Source organism: Mirounga angustirostris, unplaced genomic scaffold (genome assembly GCF_029215605.1).
Source record: "Mirounga angustirostris isolate CCGP_5_RB_7025 unplaced genomic scaffold, mMirAng1.0.hap1 SCAF_6, whole genome shotgun sequence".
NCBI classification, from domain to species: Eukaryota; Metazoa; Chordata; class Mammalia; order Carnivora; family Phocidae; genus Mirounga; species Mirounga angustirostris.
In genome coordinates this window covers 139,104,753-139,127,317 of record NW_026991714.1, presented here as the reverse complement: position 1 = coordinate 139,127,317, position 22,565 = coordinate 139,104,753, and the positions used below count along the sequence as shown (strand labels likewise).

The window sequence follows — 22,565 nt, the reverse complement described above, 5'->3', positions numbered from 1 at the left end:
AGGAGAGCCAGACATCTGCCACATAAGCCCCATCTGCTCACTCTCTCATGTGTCTCACGAACAGTCCACACCCTGATCTTCGAATGTGCTTCTTCCTTCCAACTTCCCTAAGGCCCCCCCATCTCCCCACCCTCTTCCAAGTCCAACTCAAGCCTCCCTTCCTCCAGGGAGCCTTCTCCAAGCCCTCCAATCCTAACTGCTTGCCCCCACAGAACTCACTGGCTGAACAATCATCCAAAAATTAATAACAATGGTTCACATTAATGAAGCACTTACTATGTACCAGGCACTGCACTAGGCACTTCATATATATTATCTCATTTTAATTTTCACAATAATCCTATAAGATTGGTATAATTATTTCCATTTTACAATGAGGAAACTGAAATGTACAAAGATTAAGTAATTTTTCCGTGTAGAAGGGAGGGACGGCTGCAGGACTGAAACCTTATTCTGGATGGCTCTGGGGGCTAGGGCTCACTCTTGTGCACTGTTTAATTTTTAGCTTGTGTATTTGTTTCGTCTCCCAAATTAGACTGTAAGCATTGTGAGCAAGGACGCAGGTATACCGTTTCCTCTGCGCTGTGCCACGCTTTCATGGTGGGCTCATAAAACATTAGCTGAATGACTAAAGGATGAAAAGTTTGAGATCCCATCAGAAAAGAATACACTCAAGAAGACACTACATATGTATGATTTGAGGTTTTAATTCCCAGGACAGAAGAGCTTTTAAAAAACTGCCAGTCCCAACAATCATCAACTCTTAACTGTAATTTGAAAAGAAAAGATGCAAATTCTGAAGGATGACTTCCACTGAATTAACCAGTTAAAGTAGATAAAACTTTCTTCTTTATCCTCTTGGGATAAATCTGCCCTCAAAGGATGAAACTGGCTGAAATTTAGAAAGAACCAGCTCCTGGCAGATTACCTAGGACAGACGAGGCCCTCAACAAATATTTAATTGTACTAAATGGAAAGTGTTTTACTCGTACTTTGGAGAAACTGTGCTAACATGATCTAGTCCAACCTAGGAACTAACTACAAGATTTCACTCTTATGACATGTGGCAACAGGCTAACAAAATGGATTCACTGCAAACTTACTGGCCAATCATTTTTATTCTGAGGGAAGACTCACTTCTGAAAAGGAAAGCAAGAGTTACGTTACAGTTTTTGTTTTTGATCAAGGTATGAATTTCTCTTCTAAACTCAAAATGTAATCGGTCAGCTCAATAACACATTTTCAAGTACTAATCTTGAAAATCTTATATATTTTTTTCCTTTTACTAGTTAACAGGAAGTAAGAAGAAACTATTAATTAAACAATAAGGAAAACTCTACATGTAAACCTCATTTAAATGAATTATGTTTATCTGGTCAACCCTAAAGAAAACATTTGAAGATTTGAAGGCTGAACCACAATTGTACAAAGAAACCTATAAAGTAATAATATCAAAGTGGCTGAAAACAGTGACACTTCAGGTCATGTCAGCACCTGCACATAGGATAAAGTCCCACCTCTGAAAAATCCAGATAATTATGTTAATTGCAATACTGTATCAGAAAATGCTAATTGGGCATACAAATTAAAAGGAGAGAAAAGCTAATGAAATGAACTGATGAATGATAAAAGCAGTTTACAGAAGAAAATGCAAGGCAAATAAACAGAACTGAAAAAAATGGAAACCAGTCTTCGGCTAGGCAAAAACATTCTTCAAATACCACAAGAATGGCTTATTTATCGTTATGTATGAGTTCATTCCCAAGAGAGAATGTAAAAAGGAAAAAGTTTGCCAAATTTTTTCTGATTTAACCTATCAAGGTAAACTGGAAGGTATCACAGCTGAAAACATTAACTCTAATCAAATAAAAACATTAGTTTTCTAAATGCTATGGATCAGTTACTAGGACTAGATGAATATAATCCACTCTTAATTTTTTCTCACCTCAGCAAAGTAAAGAAGCCGGATATTACAGAGCCAGAGTCAGACAATTTACATGGGTAATTTGGTAGCATATACAGTTATAAAAAGATAATGAGGACAGAAAACACAAGCCTCGGGATAAAAATTAGTCTTTACTGGGAGAGTATGAAAGCTATCTTTCTTTTTCTAAGTACTTACTTTGGTAAATAAATATCAACCTGATAGGTAAAGGATGTAAATAATGTAATATATTTTTTATTCCCAATTATCTCAGTATTAACCTGTACTCAATGTTAACATTAAGGGATTTTAAGTTAAAGAATAATATAAAATGTAAATGCCGCTGTTTTTGTAAATTTCGGTTAAATTCTTTTAACATAAAGTTGCTGTAGATTGTGTACAAGAAGGGAAAATTAAAAATTGTCCTAAAGTCTAAAACTGTCATCTCCATGTGTAGTACTGCTCTTCATTCATGAAAACCCTCTCTTTGATTTGATACACGTTTTCCCAAGAACTTGTGGTAGAGCTTAAATGATTTTTAAGCATTTCCCACGTATCACTTAAAATAACAATTGTACTAAAGTTTTGTTTTCATATTTAATTTTAAAAATCCATTTTATTTGTATCTGACCATAAAAACGGTTCTATTGCAGCTGGCTTTTTTTTTTTTTTTTTTTTTAAGTTGGGTGGATTTCAAGGTGCTATATCACACAGTCTAAACACAGAAAATGACATTTTTTAAATTAGCGAAGTACTGGTTTCTTCCACAGGATGCGTTTTCCAATTTGGGCAACTCTCCCTGAGTAGAGAGAAACAACCAAAGTAAAGCAAACTAGACCTCTTATTATGAAAACAGAGCAAGGCATTTTCTTTTCCTTCTCTTCTGTTAGTGTCTTCGGGTATTTGAATGTCTCTCTGTGCGGGTGTCTAAAACCCTCAAGCGAGAGGGTCCAGGAAGAGAAGACAAGAAAGGAAACAGGGTCTCGCTGCTCTGCCGGGGGCTCGGAAGGGTCTAGACCCTACTCGACCAGACCCCTCCAAGCTCCCACTTCACAACAATCAATACCGGGCAGCTGAGTTCGGCCGTGAGGCCTGCGGAGGCAAAGCCCGCAGGATTACGAAACGGGGTCTAGAGGGCTGCCCCCTCCCAGAGGCGCCCCCCCCACCCCAGCAGGGGCACACCTTCCTGCCACCCCACCTCCCAAAGTCAACACAACACCAAGCCAAACCCAAGCCGCAGCCAAGTCTGGCCATTTCTTTTGTCCTGCTCCACGCCGGCCACCTTTTATCCGGAGCAGCTTAACGGTCCGGGAGGCCGGGGGTGCGCCCTGCGGCCCCGCCAGGTGCTCCCGACCACCGTCCCCCTCCGGGAGTCAGGCGACGCCCGCCCCGGCCCGGAGCGCCTGTGCCGCCGGGGCACCCCCGCCCACCCTCCCGCGGACGCACAGGGGCCCGCGGCGGCCCGGGGCGGGACGGCGAGGAGGGGGCCTGCTCCGAGCCAGGCCCGAGGCCCCGGAGCGCCCGCCCCGGCCTCGCCCCTCCGCGGGAACCGGGCCGCCGGGGCCCAGGCCGAGGCCGCCGGGAACGCAGGCCGCCGCATCCCCGGCCTGTCGTGAACCCGCTGCCCGCGGCCTTACCGCCTCCACGGCGTGCTGCAGGATGGAGGTGAACTTGGAGAACATCTTGTCCCGGGACTGCAGCAGCCTCTCCCGGGACGACCTGGAGAGCTCCTCGATCCGCCGCCGCCGCCCCTGCTGCGGCTGCCGGGGCGGCTCCAGAGTGAAGGCCGGTGCGGGGCGGGGAGGACGGGCAGAGGGCCGAGGCGGGCTCGGGCGCGGCCGCCTCGGGGGTGCGCGGGCGGCGCGGCGGCTCCGGCGGGCGCTGGGACGCGGCGGGCGGCGAGGAGGGCGTTCGGCTCGGACTCGGGACCCCGCGACGCTCCGGCGGCGGCTGAGGCTCCGGTTCGGACACGGTGGCAGCCCGGCTCGGGTTCCTTCCGCCCGCTCTGCCCGCCGCGGCCTGCAGGGGGCGCCGCCGCGGCCCGCGGAGGCCCCGACCTGGCCTGCCCAGCGGCGGGGCGGCTGGACGCCGCGGGGGCGGGAGAAGCGGCGCCGAGAGGCCGCAGCCGGCGGGGGGCGGGAACCCGAGGGGTGCGGGCGCCGCCCTCTCCCTGCTCGCGCGCGCCTCGGACACGGTCGTCTCACGTCTGAAAAATTCAGCCAGCTTCCCAGTTTTGTTTCTGCGGGGGCAGTAGCAGGCCGATGTTGGAGGGAAACGTAGCCATATCTGTACATAATATTCCGAGGTTCGTCTTTTAAGGGCAGATTTGGGAGACTCGTAAGAAACAGTACAGTATTCCTAAGGCAAAAATGGTCCGTGCATTTAAATGCTAAGAATTAGAACAAATCAATTAATGTTGGTGAAATGGCTTTGCTAACTGCAAAATATATTATTAATTGTTAATTATTCACCATTAAAACAGGAAGCCCCAAATGGACAAATAGTAAGATGGTTCAGTCAATAGTTTGTAACTTGTTTGATAGGTGCAGGGCATTCAGTATTGTATTTTCTATTCTGTTTATCAGATGATACTGGAAAACAGAGAGGGAAAGAATCTGGAGGGATTCTGCTAAATGCATACGACAGGTGAGTGGGGCTACATTGTAAGTCCTTGGGCGGAGGCTTCTTAAAAACACTATGCAACAGTATATTCGCCAAACTTTGAAGAAGCACAGGGCGCCGTGGTAAATTTTAGGTTGGGTTGATACAAGTTATGAAAATGTTCATATCCTGGAGAACTTTGTGTTTGTTTTTGCTAGTATTGGTATTTTATCAAAAGGACCGTTAAGTTCTTGATAAGGTGAGCGTGGAGTAAGTTTTGCATAACTGGTGATGAAAACACGGATTTGTTGGGGCGCCTGGGTGGCTCAGATGGTTAAGCGTCTGCCTTCGGCTCAGGTCATGATCCCAGGGTGCTGGGATCGAGTCCCGCATCGGGTTCCCTGCTAGGCGGGGAGCCTGCTTCTCCCTCTGCCTCTGCTTCTCTCTCTCTCTCTGACTTTCATGAATAAATAAATAAATAAATAATTAAGAAAAAAAAAGAAAATGCGGATTTGTAATTGAGTTTGTTGAACAGAAAAAAAGCAGAAAAGTAGCAGCGGTGTGGAGTGGTAAGAGCTAGTCTCTGGAGGTGGGTAGTCTGAATTTAAATCCCTCTGCCCCTCACCGTGGCAAGTTTTTTAATCTCTTTGTGCTTTAGTTTTTTCATCTGTGAAATTGGGGAGAATAGCACCTACCGTGAGAGGTTGTGTGGAAATGTATTAACATATGTAAAATACTTTAACCATGTCCAGTCCATAGTAAGCAGTACATTGGCATTTGTTATTACCATTATTATTAGTAGTAATACTAGTATTTAACAAAATGGTAGAGCCAGAAGTCAAGGTTTAAGGAGGACACTTAAAAAAAAAAAAAAAAAAAGGATTGTATTTATTTATTTATTAGAGAGCAGGAGCAGGGGTAAAAGGAGAGGGAGAAGCAGACTCCCTGCTGAGCAGAGAGCCGGGTGCGGGGCTCCGTCCCAGGACCCTGGGTTCAGGACCTGAGCTGAAGGCAGATGCTCAACCGACTGAGCCACCCAGGAGCCCCAAGGAGGACACTTTAACTATAGATCTCCCCTGACCTTCAGTGGGGTTATGTCCCCATACCTCCACCATAAGTTGAAAATATCTTAAGTCGAAATGCATCTAATACACTTAACCTACAGAACATCATAGCTTAGTCTACCTGTCTACCTAAATGTGCTCAGGACAAATACTTAACATTAACATACAGATGGTCAGAATCATCTAACACAAAGCCTGTTACATAGTGGTGCTGAATACCTCATGTACTTTATTGAAAACTGTACTGAAAGTGACAATGAGTTTAAGTCCATCAGTTGTTTACCCTAGCGGCCCACGGGGAGCCTTGGAAGCTGCTGCCGCAGGGCATCGTGAGAGCACCCTTCGGCGTATCACTAGCCTGGGAACAGATCCAGTTCCAAGGACGGTGTCTACTCAATGCCTGTCGCTCTCACACCAGCATAAAGTCAAAAAAATCGTAAGTCAGACCATTGTAAACTGGGAACTGTCTGTAGTTTTGTCTTCTTTTCTCCTCTGTTTCTGTTGCTTATATCCTCGCAATGCAGGTAAATAAATGTGACTTTAATTTTCTGTGTACTAGTCTCCAGAATGCTGGAGACACCCTCTGTTGTTTGCTTAAAAATTGAAATGTGCCCTACCAAATTCTGGCTAATTGTGTCTGCTTCAACCAAGAGGACATATTTTTTATCATGCACACAGCTTGAGGTGGTTAGTCATATTATTAACCATAATTATTTTCCTGACCTAATAAATACATTTATGTGGCATTTTGTATTTTCATAATGCCTTACAACCACTAATTGTAAAAGAGGGTCTGTTTAACACAGGCTTATTGAGAGTTGTTTGCATTTGATGATGCCCGTCTTTGTATACTTATTATGAACATCATAAAAAATGTTTCGCTCAAGATTAATATCAATATTTAGGAAGATGATTCATCTCCCTGATATCTAGGTTCCAAGACATACAAGTTGGGCTAGAATTATAATTGAGCAGATACTCTTCTCATCCTAGAAAGTTTGTAGTGACACATGGGCAGGGTTGGACCTCCCACAACAAAGTGTGATTTGAGAAAGCATAATACAAGCTTCCCTGGCCTCCAAGCCACTTAGATATGAGAACCTGAAATTCCTCACTTAGCACTTTATTTTTTTATTCTGTTGACTTAAGTCAAAAAAGAAATTTAGTCCCCACTAAAAATTAAAATACCCTTGAGAGAGAATACATCAAATTCTATCATTCATTACACTTCAGAGTGAATGAGTTTGCTAAATCCTTTACTGAACAAAGTTTAATCAGCAAGGTCACAGAAAAATCCATAAAACTGAAACTCAGTTTGGATGAGGACAGAGAGTTAGATGATACCTACTTCCAAAGTTTGGCAGACTTCTGGTTAAATAGATAAGATTGAATTTAGCAACATTTCCTCCCTAAATGCTACTACAATTACAGTAAAGGGATTTCTCAGAGTATAAGCCCAAAAGGACAAGCAAATTAAGAGAGGAAATGGCAACAAAATTTTGAGAATTGGAAAGTAGTGGTAAAGGGAATAACTGATATGGTGCCTTAGGAAAGCTGAATCCTAAGGCAACAATTAAGAAAACTAAGATCCGAAGTGATATATTAATACATTTACAGAACCTTCTCAATGACTTTGAAGTCAGTAGCAATGAGTACCTCTGGAAATAGAGGTAAAAGTGGGACTGAAAATAGCAGGATGGATTGAAAGCTTGTTTAGAAGTAGATAGATCATCCCCGAGGTACAAGATTGGCTGACTTCCCCTTCTCCACCCTGGTTTCAGATTAGAGACTAATTCCAGGAAAGATCTGAGGCTTCATATTGTCAGGAAGGAAGAGGAGGATAAAGTTGATGTGGGAATGAAAGGCAAAAGAAAAAATTAAATTTCCTTACTGCCTACAGCCCATTGGCAAGCCCTTGAAACCTGTAGAGCGACCTTTCTCTGGGAGCTCAACTGCCTTGATGTTGACACTTTGCTAAGGGCAAAAGGCAACCTTAGCCTGACCTGGAGGATCCTGTAAGTCTTCTTTAAAATACAAAAATTCCTTTGGAGACTTCCTTTATCTCTACCCCCAAGTTACAGCCATCATCCTCCAAGCATGTGGCCCACTGATACACATCTGAAGGGTCTCATGACTGAGGGTTTACTAAACAGTAATAAATGACCTTTTCCTAACAATAGGTAGACCTCCAGGATCCTGTGAGTCTCCTTTAGTATATGAAAGTCCTTTTGGAAACCTCCCTTTGTCTTTACTTCCCCCACCTCCAAAGCCCCACCTCACAACCCCAGTGTAGCTCTTTTCTGCCCACAGGTCCTGTCCCTGTGCTTTAATAAAACCATCTTTTTGCACTGAAGACATCTCAAGAATTCTTTCTTGGCCATTGGCTCTCAATCCCAACCTTCAAATCACATCAAAGTGAAGGTAGATAATTGTGTATACTGAACACATCCCCAACCCTCATCCTCTTCTTGGCCCCCAGAATGAAAGCATCAGGCTGACCACCACCCTCCCTCCCCCCACAAGAAGATAGGTAGGGTCCTCTCTGGAGAATCTGATTAGTCTAAGAGAAAAGACGTAAAGGTACTGAAGAGGGAACCCATACAACACTACAGTGCAGCCTGTAGTTGACAAGCTTGTATGCATGCTTGGAGCGTCCACTGAGTTTTTTCATGCACCTCTCTTAAATGGGATCAGAGAGTCTGGGTCATCAACAATTTGAAAAAAGTTAATGATAGAGACCAAAAGAAAAGTCAGGACAAAAAAGAAACTTGGAAGGAACAATTAATTGCAGTTGATAGGAAGAGGTGGAGAAGAAAACTTAAAAACAATCATTAATATTCTCAGATAAAAGATATAGCATCTTTTAAAACAAGAATGGTATGCTATTTTAAAAAGCATTTAGGGTACAAAAAGGAAATCTTAGAAATCAAGAATATGATAACAGAAATGAAAAACAACGTAAAAAGGATAGAAAATAAATTTGAAATATTTTCTCTGAGACTAGGACAAAAATGATATAGGGATGAAAAATGGGAAAGTTTTTCAAAAATTAGAGTGCTGATCCAGGATCCAACATCTGAATAATTGGAGTGAACAGAGGGAGGAAATCATTGAACTAAAAATTCAATATAATTTTACAGATCTGAAAGACATGAATTTTCAATTAAATGCCAGAACTATGAATGAAAATAGACTCACTCTAGTGGATGTTACTGTGAAATTCAGAACACCGCGTTTAGAGAAGATCCTACACAGTTTCCAACGAGAGAAAAAAAGAAAAGTCCATACAGAGAATTAAGAATTACAACAGCATGGGAACTAAGAAGGCACTGGGGCAATGCCTTTACAATTCTGAAAATAATTTCAATCTAAAATTCTATACTAAGAAATTGTCAAGTATGAATATAAAATAAATCATTTCAGTTGTGCAGGGTATTGAAAATTTCTCCTACCTTGCACTCTCAAGAAGCTATCAGAAGACATGCTCCATGAAACCTCAGGGAGTAAACCAAAGGGAAAAGGGATAAAGGAATCAGATCAGAGGGCGCATCATCAGAAGGAGGTGAAGGAAATTCCTAGGGTGTTGGTGAAGCAGAATTCCAGGATAACTATGCATCAAGTTGGGACAGCCAACCAACCAGTCCAGACTGGCACAGGTCAGAAGAGATGTCCTCAAGAAGATAAAACTTACAGATGGATTATCTATGTGTTTAAGGAGATTTACAAGATAGGAGAGTCTGAGGTTGAACTAGTGATAAATACAAAGAAAACTAAGCAAAGAAAAAAATGAGATCATTATGAACACCAAGGAAAATAAAATATTCTGTAGGAACAAGTAATCATAATACATACATGGCTCGACTACAAATATGTCTATATAACTGTAGTAATGTAAACACTGATCTAATTAAAGTTATGTTATTGCTACTATATTGGGAAGATGAAAGGATGGATATGTGGTGGAAGTGGGGGCGGGGCGTGTGTGTGTGTGTGAGAGAGAGAGAGAGAGAGAAGCTAAATCCTTATCATCTGTCATGAGGAAACATTAGATATTGGTTAGAACAGAAATATCATGAAGTGAAATTACGGGCATATTATTTAAAGAAAGGAAGTTAATAAGAGTTTGCTCAAGGTGTTGAAAGAGATTCTTCTGTGGAGCAGGAAATTGGGAGTTTTGGAGGAAGGATAGGGGCTTTCATAACAAACCATGTAAAACTTCTTGATTAAATTATATACTGGTATAAACACTATGCCTTTTATTTGGCAAGGGGAGAAACTAGAGGCAAGAAACCATTTTTGGTACTTCTTTAAAAACTCAGACAAGGGGCACCTGGGTGGCTCAGTCGTTAAGCGTCTGCCTTCAGCTCAGGTCATGATCCCAGAGTCCTGGGATCCAGCCCCACATCGGGTTCCCTGCTCAGCAGGAAGCCTGCTTCTTCCTCTGCCTCTCCCCCTGCTTGTGTTCCCTCTCTCGCTGTGTCTCTCTCTGTCAAATAAATAAATAAAATCTTAAAAAAAAAAAAACTCAGACAAGATTATAAAGGTTAATTACTATGGGAATAGAAAGGAGAGAGTAGTCTTGAAAGATGTGGTGAGAGCAACCCAACTTTTGTAAATGATTAAATATGAGAAAAGAAGAAAGCAAAGATGTTGTGGAGTTTCTAGCTTGCATGAGGTTAGGTGAAGACTGAGATTGCTTGTAACTGAGATATGGAAAGATAAGATCTTTTTATTTTAATATGTTAGATTTGCTGACCTGTATGATGAATCTGTGTGAGCATGTCTAGTATGGGGTGATAAATTTGAATTAGAAATCAGGAGAGAGATCTGGGCTAGAAATAAAGATTGGAAAAGTTATCTCTTATAGGTGGTAAATGAGATGCGGAAATGAGGGAGATAGTTCAGTGAGATAGTATAATGAAAGAAAAAAGAATGAATATAAACATGAGGACTCCTTGCATTTAAGGGCCAGAATAGGGAAGAGGAATTCACTGGAAAAAAGCAGTCAAAGAGATAGGAAAACATGTGAAAAAGCTCAGGGAGAAGTGAGTTTCTAAAATTGGGAGTTTGGTTCAAGATAAAATGGTGAATTTGCATAGACTACACACTTCATTTCCGGAACTCAGCTCTACAGCTGCCATAGCAACGAGGAGGAAGCCGATAGATTTCAGAAACTTACATAGCAACTGTGAAAACTCCTTGGCCAGAATAGCAGGTCCCACTGGTGTCCGCTACCACATTCCCTTTGCCCATTTCTGATTGCGGTTGCAGCTGTGGTGGGCAGTTCTGTGCAAGTTCAGACTCACCTCATGGTGACAGCTTCTCATCTCAGTCTCATGCTACTCTCATTAGAATTTCTGCCCCTGAAAATTCTGTATGGGGAGCCTGCTCCTTCCAAAAGCATGGTGGAGTTGAACCCATGAGGACAACTCTTAGCCAACAGGGTTTGGAATCTAATGGGTAAATACTCCAGTGTCCTGTCTCTGTGGTGGGAAACAATTCTAGGAAGTGTTCTGAGCACTTTTCGGGAGGTCCCAGTAGGATCAAGTACCTACTGACCACAGTAGTGACCTCAATAGCCCTCTTATGCCTTTGTTCCTTCGTTCTTATTCTCCCTACACCCTCACTTCCCAGGATCTGAAGTAAACTACTTACAGTCAAGTCTTCATCTCAGGCTCTACTTTTGAGGAAACCCACTGTGTGTGGGAATTAGGGTGGAAGAAGTCCAGACAGAAAGGCCAAGTGCTACAAATTAATTGGATGTATACCAAGGGAGATACACATTCATCTCATAGGCTAAGAGATTAATTACAATAAAAGAAATAATTCCTGGAATTGAGCTATGCCATATTAGGTCCAGCAGCTGCACGTGACAAAAAAAATCCCAAATAACAGTGACTTAAAAAAGTTTCTTTCCCTTTCAGGTGAAAGAATTTTGCCTGGTCAGTAGCCAGGACTAGTATTAGGACATTATCATAGAGATACACTCTTAACTTTCTGTATACCATCTATCACTGCCATACTCAAAATCACTTTGTGGTCCCACATAGGTGCTACACGTCCAGTTTCCAATTTTGGGAAAAGTAGCAGGAGGAAGCAAGGGGAAGAGGGTCTGCTTCTTCCCTTTTAACAAATTCTTTCTGAAAGTTCCACACTTCTGCTAACATTTCATCAGCCAGAACTTACATGACCACATCTGGTGGTTGGGAAATGTAGTGTTTAATTCTGAATAGCCACTAGAAAAATAAAAATGCAAAGTATACAAAAAATTTTGCTCAATCCAATGGAATATGGTAAAAAATATATCGAAGCATGAAAAATAGAAAACAAAATAGGTTTTTGTATTAATTATAATAAACAGAAATGGACTAAACTCACCAATTAAAAGCCAGAGATGCATAGAATGGATTTTTAAAAATACCTAGTACCATATTTTCTAGAAAAGGCATGTTTAAAACAAAAGGGTAAAGATAGGCTCTAATAAAGAATAGAAAAAGATGTACCTTAGAAATATGAAACAAAGAAAAACCAGGTTAACAAGTATAGACGAAATAGAATGAAGATGAAAAACACCACAAGAGGTAAAAACAGATATAACATATTGGCAAAATAATAGTGGATCAAGAAGACATAATTTTTATGTTCGTAAATATACTTGATATAGACAAAATATATGGTATAGACACAAAATATAGAAAGCAATAGCTGACAGAACTACAGAGATAAAGTGACAATCTATTGTACTTAGAGGGTTTTTTTTTAAAGATTTTATTTATTTATTTGACAGAGAGATAGAGAGCACAAGTAGGCAGAGAGGCAGACAGAGGGAGAGGGAGAAGCAGACTCTCCACTGAGCAGGGAGCCCGACGTGGGGCTCGATCCCAGGACCCTGGGATCATGACCTGAGCCGAAGGCAGACGCTTAACCGACTGAGCCACCCAGGTGCCCCTAGAGGGTTTTTTTTTTTAAGATTTTATTTATTTGACAGAGAGAGAGAACAGGCAGGGGGGGCAGCAGGGGCAGAGGGAGAGGGAGAGGCAGGCTCCCTGCTGAGCAGAGAGTCTGACACGGGGCTCGATCCCAGGACCCTGGGATCATGACCTGAGCCAAAGGCAGCCACTTAGCCGACTGAGCCACCCAGGCGCCCCAAGTACTTGGAGGTTTTAATTCACCCCTAACGTGAACAGATACATCAAGCTCTGAAAATAAGAAAAGATACAGGGCATTTGAATAACATGATTAACAAGCTTGAACTAAAAGTTATGTAGAAATTTATACCAATCAAAGATACCACATTTTCAAGCATAGATGGAACATTCACAAAATTTGATTATGTACCAAGACACAAAGGAAGCCTAAGGAAATTCTAAAGACTCAATATTCATTCTGTAATAAAATCTTTATTGAGCAACACACACACACACACACACGTTACAAAGACCCACTATATAAAGAGTAAACTAGAGTAAGGGGAGAGAAGATGATTTGGGGAAGTCTTATTTTAAATCAAGTGGACAAAGAAGTCCTCTCTGAGGAGGTGCCACATAATACAGCAAGGAAATTAGCTTTGTGCCGAGGAGAGAACACTTCTGACAGTGACAACAGCAAGTGCGTATACCTTCTGATGGGAAAGACGTTGGCGTATGTGAGGAAGGCAGCGTGGCTGGAATAGGTAGGTGATTGAGGAAAGCAGTTGAATGCATATGCAGTTAGGGAGGTGGCCAGGAGTCAGATCATGGAAAGCAGTAATTTTCAATGCTATGAAACCCAAAGGTTTCCCCCTTTCTTCATGTAAAAATGTTAATAGAAGTATAATAAACACAGAAAACTCGTATGTGTAAAGCATAGTGAATTATCACAAAGTGAATGGCAGGGACAGTGGGCACTCACATCAAGAAAGAGCATTCTGAAGGAGCCTCTTAATGCCCATTCCCAGTCCCCAACCCTTGCCATGGGCTCTTTGCTGTTCTGACTTCTAACATCATACATTAATTTTGCCTCATGCTAGTCTAATACCTTAATGATATTCTGCTGATTGCTGAGTGGGAAGTATTAACATCTTTATGCATGTTATTAAGAGACATATGGGCCAGGAGGGGTAAAGAAGGCCCACAAAAATGTAGAGGCTTGCCATCTTGGAGACACTTCTAGGCATTCAGAGGTCTGGGGCACGTCAAGATATCTTTTCCATGTGAAGAACAAGTTGTGACATCTGGCCCCATGCTACCACCAATAAAGGGTAGAAGACCTAGTAGACCCCTTTGGAATTTGGAAGCAATATATAGCTCATTTTTGTCCACTAGTCTGACCCATTTACTAAATGACCCAAAAAGCTGCCAATTTTGAGTGGGTCTCCAAACAATAGAAGGTTTTGTAGCAGGTTCAGGCTGTGGTATACGCTGGCCTGCCACTTGGTCCCTATGACCCAGCAGACTCAACGGTGTATGACGTGTTGAGGGGAAGATAGCGTTACTGTCTGGAGCACCTGGAAACCTCTTAAACAAGAGCTGCAGTACAGACTCTCAGGATTTTGGAGCAAAGCCATATAAAATTCTATATATAAAACTTGCTTTTTTTTTTTTTAAAGCAGCTTCTTACTTACCATGTGGCCTTAATGTACACTGAATGCTTGACAGTGGACCACCACATTACCATGAGACCTAAGCTGTGCTTAATGACCTGGTGTTGTGTGACTCATAAAGTCATCCATTTAAGTCAGGCATGCCCAGCCGCACTTCATATATACGAGACTGGGCTCAAGAAGATTCTGGAGATGCAAGTAAGTTGCATAAGGAAGTGGTCCAGATGACCATGGCCCTACTTATACAGCAATTTTTCCCCTGGTTATCACTTGTGGCCTCATGAAGAATTCTCTGACCAGTTTGCTAAGGAAAAAAAAATTCTGGTTTGGTTTCCAGATGGTTTTGCATGATCTACTGGTAGCACCTGGATGTGGACAGCACTATGGCCCCGTTCCAAGATGACCCTGCAAAACAGGGAAGAGAAGCCTCTGGGGAGCAGAATGTGCAACAGTGCACCAGGTTGTTTGCTTTTCCTGAAAGTGGAGGTAGCCAGAGATATGGGTATCCACTGATTCCTGAGATATGTATGGTTAATGGTTTGGCTGTATGGTCAGGAACTTGGAAAGACGTGACTGGAAGATTGGTGACAAGGAGGTCTGAAGAAGAAGTATGTGGATAGAGCCCTCTGAGTGGGAACAGAGTATAAATATATTTGCATCCCATGTAAATGCTCTTCAGAGGGCAACCTACGTACAGAATTTTAATCAGCTGGATAAGATGACCCATTTTGTGGATGTCTATCAGCCTCCTTCCCCAACCACTCTTATCATCATTGCCCAGTGGGCTCACAAGATAGCCACCTCAGCAAGGATGGGAGGTTAAGCATGGGATAAGAAACATGGACTTCCACTCACCAAGACGAATACAACAAAGCCACTGTTGAGTGTCCTACCTGCCAACTGCAGAGACCAACTGAGCACCCGATGTGGAACCATTCCCTAAGGGCATAAGTCAGCTTCCTGTGGCAGCTTGATTCCACTGCACTGTTTTCATCATGGAGGACATCAAGGAGAGTTGGATTGCTACTACTCAGTGGGAGCAAGGAGGAGTATGTCTAGAATGCAGGATGTCCCCTGGGCTGCTTCTTAGTCTTGCTTCCAGGTCCTATGATCACAGTGAATGGAAAACTACAACAACCCAATTTAGGCTGTATGGCTAATGTCCCAGACTCTCCTGGAACAAACATTTGAGTCACCAAAAAAACCACCCAGCTGAGGCACTGGCTGAGGGTAAGGGGAATATGAAACTAGTAGTAGAAGGTGGTATATATACAAGTTATGACCATATGACCAGTTGCAGAAATAAGGGCTAAAGCCGTTATGAGTAATTCTTATTTTATATGAATATGTTTATATTTATGTTTTTTTATATATATACCAAAAACCTGTTTTCTTCCCCTTCTTATTCCCCTATCATCTCAGTAGTTAAATTATAGGGTACAAAAGAGAGAGTATAAATTAGCTCAAAGAGGAATGAACATCACCCAAAGATGAGAAAGAGATTTCATAGCCTCTTTTGGGAATATGATTAATGTGGTTTTAGTTATATATGGGATAATTGTACGTATTAGGTGGAAACTTGACCTTTTAATTGCCTTCATTTGGAAATTAAGTGAATTTAAAGAGATGTGTATGTGTGCCAAGTTGACAGGGAATCCATCGACTGCAGAGGCTTTGTAGTGTGTCGAATAGGTTGGGCTGAACTACATCTCCCATAATTCCCTCCCCTATATGTTTCCAGCTAGGGTGTGCCACAAGAGACATTTTTGTGTGAGATGTGCAGCACAAACATGCAGCAGCAGACATGTAATCTTTTTACGCTCAGAAGATTGGGTAAGGGTCTCTGGGTGCTTCTGCAGCTCATGCACATTGTTGTTTGTCTGCTGACTCACCTCCTTGGTGTGGTGTGGGCAGGCAGCCCACAGCTGCTTCACCTTCCCCTGGATCTTCCCTCAGCTCTCTGACTCCTCCTGCAGATGTGCACTTATCTCTGGGACACAGGGCGTCAGCTTCTCCTGCATGATACCCACATCATTAAAGCTGGAGACAGTGAGACTGACACAGACTCCAGTCACCATTTGACAACCCCTCTTCTCAACTGCCAGCCTGCAGATTTCAAGGTCTAACATCAGATACAAAGCCTTACACAGACTGTTTTTATCAGCTCCCACCACAGCATAAGGTCTAATCCTTGTAACAAATCTGTGTGTGTGTGTGTGAGAGAGAGAGAGAGAGATCCTAATGGTTCTGGATCTCTGACTGAATCCTGACTGATATAGACCTATATAAAATGGTATTTAAAGGAGTGTTATTTTTCCTTCCCTTATCATCCTCCTATTTCCCCCCACTCATGCTCTATAAAACCAATTTCATAGGTTTTTGCAATTTCATTAAAGTTTCTAAGATGCAACTTGAGAGGGTCTAGAGTGCTTCATTTCATTACCCGGAAATGCATCAAGGCTAGATTATATTTCTTTTACATGGTATTATAGTGGTCATCATCTTGTTTTCTCTTCAAATGAGTCTGGCTCATTCATTGCATGCTGTCATGAAACCATGTTGGTGGTGATGAGAATGTTTTGGGTCCCCATACATTGTGGATTAATCCATTTGTGGATTAATCAGAACTGCAGTTGTAGGAACTGACTTGACAAGTGTGAACTGAAAAAGTGGGATCTACACTATGAACCGTTGGCTCGGTGCTGACACTGTGGAAGGAGCCGTGGTAAGGATAATAGAAGTAGTAGGTCTGCTACTAACAACGCTGACTTTAACTGTGAAACAAGTCTTCCTAAGAAAAGTCCCTTTTAAAGTAAGGACCTCAGGGACGCCTGGGTGGCTCAGTCGGTTAAGCGTCTGCCTTCGGCTCAGGTCATGATCCCAGGGTCCTGGGATCGAGTCCCGCATCGGACTCCCTGCTCCTTGGGAGCCTGCTTCTCCCTCTGCCTCTGTCTCTCTCTCTGTCTCTCATGAATAAATAAATAAAATCTTTAAAAAAAAAAAAAAGTAAGGACCTCAGCCTGAAGTTTGGAGCTGTTAAACAGCATCTGTCAGGTAATAATCTTAGTCCTGCATTTGACTTAAACAGTAATAAAGGGTTTTGATTTTTCTGCCTTGAAATCATCAGGCCATCAAGCAGTTCCGGCAGTGTGGTGGGAAGCTGGTAAGTTTGCTAGTTTACACATTATCTCCGGAATCTCTTTCAAGGGCATTTATATCAGTACATTTGCCCTGATCCTATTTTGTATTCTTTCCTCCTTGGAGTAATACTCTTCAATCCATTTCCAACATTTTAGTCTTTATATATAAGTTTTTATCTTTCTGTTTGTTAGAAAAATCTGGAAATTCTTTGAGAGTATAGCTATGTCGTCCTAGGCCAAACTTTGTGTTCATCTCCTTGGAGTGTGCCAAGTGGACTCTACTTTTGAGTTTAGAGTCATTCAGGGATGGTCAGGGTGCGTCTTGAGAATGATTGGCATGTCTTTGCAAGGCGACTTCCCTAAAGTGAGGTTACAGGAGATCTTTAAGTGAATCTAGTCTCCTCAGACACAGGAGAGCAGGCTATGCTGGCAAGAGGGGGCTCAGAGAGACCTGGGAGTTCAAATTCTCATCTTTGTTCAATTCCATCAGAGGTCCCATTCAAGCCTACTCCTTCTTAATGCCATAAGTTTAACATAAGAGACATGCATAGTCTGTGAATTCAACTTAAATTATTACTTTACAACTCAGACAACTAAATTTTGGATATGATTTTCAGTAAGTTTGACCCTGCCGCTCTGAGAAATAGTAGATTATCTTAGGGCTGCCATAGATACTCTCTAGTCCCTTGGCTGTGACCTGAGATGAAAGTTTAAAACCCTGATCTTGTTCTTCCCTTTCCATAAGCTCTCCAGCATGGTCAGAAGCAGCCATTGACCCCACAGTTCTTGTAGTCATCATTATTACCATAACTCATCACCAAGTGCAGCCACCACTTGGTCCCCCAGACCACTTGTTTCAGTAGGCACAATCAACTACAGGTGACACTTTAGGTAACCATGATGCCTTATATGGCCACAGATAACCAGATAACAATTTTCTATTAGCAAAGAGCTCAGGTGATTGCAAAGTTAAGGATATAACCAAACAATCCCAAATCCCATCTTCAAGGGTCTGTTTCCCAGAACCACTCTGGCACCAAGTACTCATTAGAATGAAGTCAGGAAAACAGAAACCACAGCAGTCATCTCAGCAGAGGAATTTTTTAAAATTTATTTATTTGAGAGAGAGAGAGCGAGCGAGCATGTGTGCGGGGGGCGGGGGAGGGGCGCGGAGGGAGAGGGAGAGAGAATCTCAAGCAGACTCCTCCCGAGCACGGAGCCTGACACAGAGCTCGATCTCACGACTCCGAGATCATGACCAGAGCTGATATGAGGAGTGGGAGGCTTGGGGCGCCTGGGTGGCTCAGTCGCTTAAGTGGCTACCTTCGGCTCATGTCATGATCTCAGGGTCCTGGGATCGAGCCCCGCATCGGGGCCCCTGTCTGCAGGAAGCCTGCTTCTCCCTCTCCCACTCCCCCTGCTTGTGTTCCCTCTCTCGCTGTCTCTCTCTGTCAAATAAAATAAAAGCTTAAAAAAATAATATAAGAAATGTGTTGCAGTGGAGCTTGAAGGACTAAAAAAGCAAACATTGAGGCCCATATATAATAACCTGCCAGAGGAACAAAGAGCAGAGGTTGGTGTTTTCAGAAACTAGAGGCTTGGAAGAGGGACCCCATAGACCTAAGGCTTAGTCCCCTGAGAAAAGAGGTGCTGTCCTGCTCATACTAGTACTGCAAGGGGGGCACCTTAAGGCTCATTTGGAAGTGCCAAAGAAGCTAAAGACTGGAGCCAATTGCCATTAGCAGAGGAAAGTAGTGTTGTTGAAGTCACAATGGCAGGAACCACACAGGACAGAAGAGGTGCTTTTCTTCTTCTGCCTCATACCCTCCCTCTAGCACCCCCTGCTGGCACAAGTGAGCACAGCGTTACCTGGTAAAGGGAAATAACAGTTTCCCTTTTCTAGACCTACACCAGAAAGTGGAGTTAAGGAGGGTGGATTTGGGCCAAATTTAATAGAATTATGTGTGTTTTAACATATAAATGCAGAGACTCAATTACAATAGAGGAGGATAAAAGATGTTTATATCTACATGTGGAATCAGCATGAAGATGATAGCTATCAATTTCTTCAGGTGTGTTATACAAATAATGCAAATAGCCAATGGTGTTGCCAAGAATAATGTGATTTCAAAGTGGTGAGCAGTTGTTGGTAATGTTCCAAACAAAATAGTGTGCCACTTCCCCTTAATTTACAGAGTAGTGCTTTCCTGGACATTGTGTTACATATTAAATTCTCAACTAATAGTAAATGGGTTTTTCACCTACATCAATATCCAGCCAGAAATTCAAGAATCCTATAGAGCAAGAGACAATTCTTTCTTTTATGGGAATATCCCGTATATTGCAGGATATCTAGTACTGTTCCCTGCTATAGTCCTCCATGAATTTCCAAAACACCTGCTAGGTTATGGTTGTCTCAATTAGACCAAGTGCCAGAGGATCTCACCAGGGGGGCAAAGGCATAGGGATTTGGGATTTTATTTTGAGTGAAACTGGAAACTATTTGATGGTTTTGAACAGAAATGTTCAATTTACATTTTTAAAAAGATCACTCTGACTGTAACTATGTGGAAAATAAAGGGAAAGCAAGAATAGAAGCAGGGAGTCCAGATGGGAGACTCATGTTATTCCAGTAGGAGGCAATGGTGGCTTGTTGGTGGAGGAAATGTTGAGAAGTAGTTGGACTCTAGATACATTTCACAGGTAAAGCAGACAAGATTTGCTGAAAAATTTGATATGAATGAGGGAAGAGCAAGATCAAGGAGGACACCAAGGTTTTGGCCTGAATGACTGTAATGATGGTGTCATTTTTAAATATGAAAAATACTCAGGGAGAAGTGAACTTTCAGAGGGGGGAATCAAGAGTTCTGCTTTCAATCTATAAGATGTCTAGTAGACATCCAAGTGGAGATGCTGAATAGGCAATTGGATATACCAGTGTAGAGCTCAGTGGGGAGGTCAAGGATTACATGAAAATTTAAGAACATGAATCTGGTTACAATCACCAATGGGATGAATGTAGATAGGGTAGAGAAGAGGTTGAAGAAATAAGCCCAGTGCTCATCAAGATACAGAGTCTGGGAAGAGGCAGAGGTACCTGCAAAGATGTTAACATCAATCATCCTGGCCTGTGTGTGTGTGTTTGTTTGTTTACCATAATGCAATACTATGATATAATAATATTTATACTAGCTAAGACCAAGCACTATTCTTTTATTTTTAAAGATTTATTTATTTATTTTAGAGAGAGAGAGAGAGAGCACATGGGGGAAGGGGCAGAGGGAGAGAGTCTTAAGCAGACTCTGCACCGAGCATGGAGCCCAATGTGGGGCTCAATCTCACGACCTTGAGATCATGGCTTGAGCCAAAACCAACAGTCGGGCCGCTTAACCAACTGCACCACCCAGGTGCTCCTACCAACCACTATTCTAAGGACTTAATATATACTGTTTTAAAAAAATATTAATAACCACTCTGAGTTACGTTACATTGTTGTCTTTGTTTAATGATGAGGAAACTGAGGCAAAGTTGAACATATCCTACCAAATATTAAAAGCAACTGTAAACTTATGCAACTAGATAGGGGTGGTGGTTGCATAACACTGTGAATGTACTGAATGCCACTGAATTGTTCACTTTAAAATGTTTGATTTTATGGTATGTGAATTTTACCTCAATTAAAAAAAGAACAATTGTAAAGCCAAAGCAATAAAATAGCACAGTTATAATGTAGGAAGAGACTAATAAACCAATTTAACAGTCTAGACTATTGAAAAATATCTGTATTGCTATAAGGAAAAAATTTATGCTAGGTCTCTTCACAATATATATAAAAACAAATACCAAATGGTTTACAGATGTAAAAATGAAAGGTAAATCTGTATAAATAAATTGAAGAAAATGTAAGAGACTATAGAATGGGAAGATTTTCTTAAACAAGACTCCATAAGGCAAACCGTAAAGAGGAACGTTGAGGGATTTTACCATATCAAATGAAGTATTTCTGCTCAGCAAGAGACATAATGTACAAACTCATTGATAGGTAACAACTGTCAAAAGACTTGAGAGTCTACCTCAAGAAGCAAGAAAAATCTCAACTAATCAACCTAACCTTACACCTGAAGGAGCTAGAAAAAGAAGAATAAACAAAACCCAAACCCAGCAAAGGAAGGAAATAATAAAGATTAGGGCAGAAATAAATGATGTAGAAACTAAAAAATTAAAACTGCAATGAGATATCACCTCACACCTGTCAGAATGGCTAAAATCGAAAACACAAGAAACAACCAGTGTTGGTAGGGATGTGGAGAAAAAGGAACTCTCTTGCACTGTAGGTGGGAATGCAAACTGGTGCAGCCACTGTGGAAAACGGTATGGAATTTCCTCAAAAAATTAAAAATAGAACTACCCTCTAACCCAGTAATTGAACTACTGGGTGTTTACCCAAAAAAATACAAAACACTAATTCAAAGGGATACATGCACCTCTATATGTATAACAGCATTATTTATAATAGCCAAACTATGGATGCAGCCCAAGTGTCCCTTGATAGATGAATAGATAAAGAAGATGTGGTGTATATATACACAGTGGAATCTTATTCAGCCATAAAAAAGAATGAAATCTTACAATTTGCAATGACATAGATAGAGCTAGAGAGTATAATGCTAAGCGAAATAAGTCAGAGAAAGACAAATACCGTATGATCCTATTCATACATGGAATTTAAGAAACAAAACAGATGAGTAAAGGAAAAAAAAGAGACAAACCAAGAAACAAACTTACAACTATAGAGAACAAACTGATGGTTACCAGAGGGGAGATATGTGTTTGGGGGTGGATGAAATAGGTGATGGGGATTAAAGAGTGGACTTATTGTGATGAAAAAAATAAAATAAAAGCAGCGTTTGGAGGTCAGAATGATTCTCATGCTAGCCTTGAAGAATCAAATAGCCATTTGTGAGAGGGTCATCTGGCAAAGAACTTTGGGGGCCTCTAGCAGCTGAGAGCAGCCCCTGACCGATAACCAGCAAGAAAGCATAGCTAGGCGCATGCCTGGATTGCACTCTGTGTAAAACCCTGAGCAGAGGACCAGTCTAAACCTATGCCAACTCCTGGTCCACAGAAACTATGTAATAATATAGCATTTTTTTTTAAAAGGACTTTATTGTCTAAAATTAGTGTATAAGTTTCTTATTCCTGCTTTAACAATTTACTACAAACCTCGTAGCTTAAAACAATAAAAAATTATTATC

The 22,565-nt window shown here is 41.8% G+C and overlaps 1 protein-coding gene and 1 long non-coding RNA gene across 3 annotated transcripts in view; one reads left to right on the top strand and one right to left on the bottom strand.

Moving 5' to 3' along the window:
* The window catches only part of FHIP2A (FHF complex subunit HOOK interacting protein 2A), a 34,436-nt gene extending 30,563 nt beyond the window's left edge, over positions 1-3,873 (bottom strand). The window contains exon 1 of the mRNA XM_045878919.3: positions 3,562-3,873. Within this exon, the coding sequence (XP_045734875.1) occupies positions 3,562-3,606 (45 nt within the window). The 5' untranslated portion in view covers positions 3,607-3,873. The remainder of the gene's footprint in view (positions 1-3,561) is intronic.
* Positions 3,874-4,001: 128 nt separating this feature from the next.
* The window catches only part of LOC129045915 (uncharacterized), a 32,617-nt gene continuing 14,053 nt past the window's right edge, over positions 4,002-22,565 (top strand). For both annotated transcript variants that reach the window (XR_010412584.1, XR_008506401.2), the window contains exons 1-2: positions 4,002-4,570; positions 5,878-6,025. This is a non-coding gene — a long non-coding RNA (uncharacterized LOC129045915). The remainder of the gene's footprint in view (positions 4,571-5,877; positions 6,026-22,565) is intronic.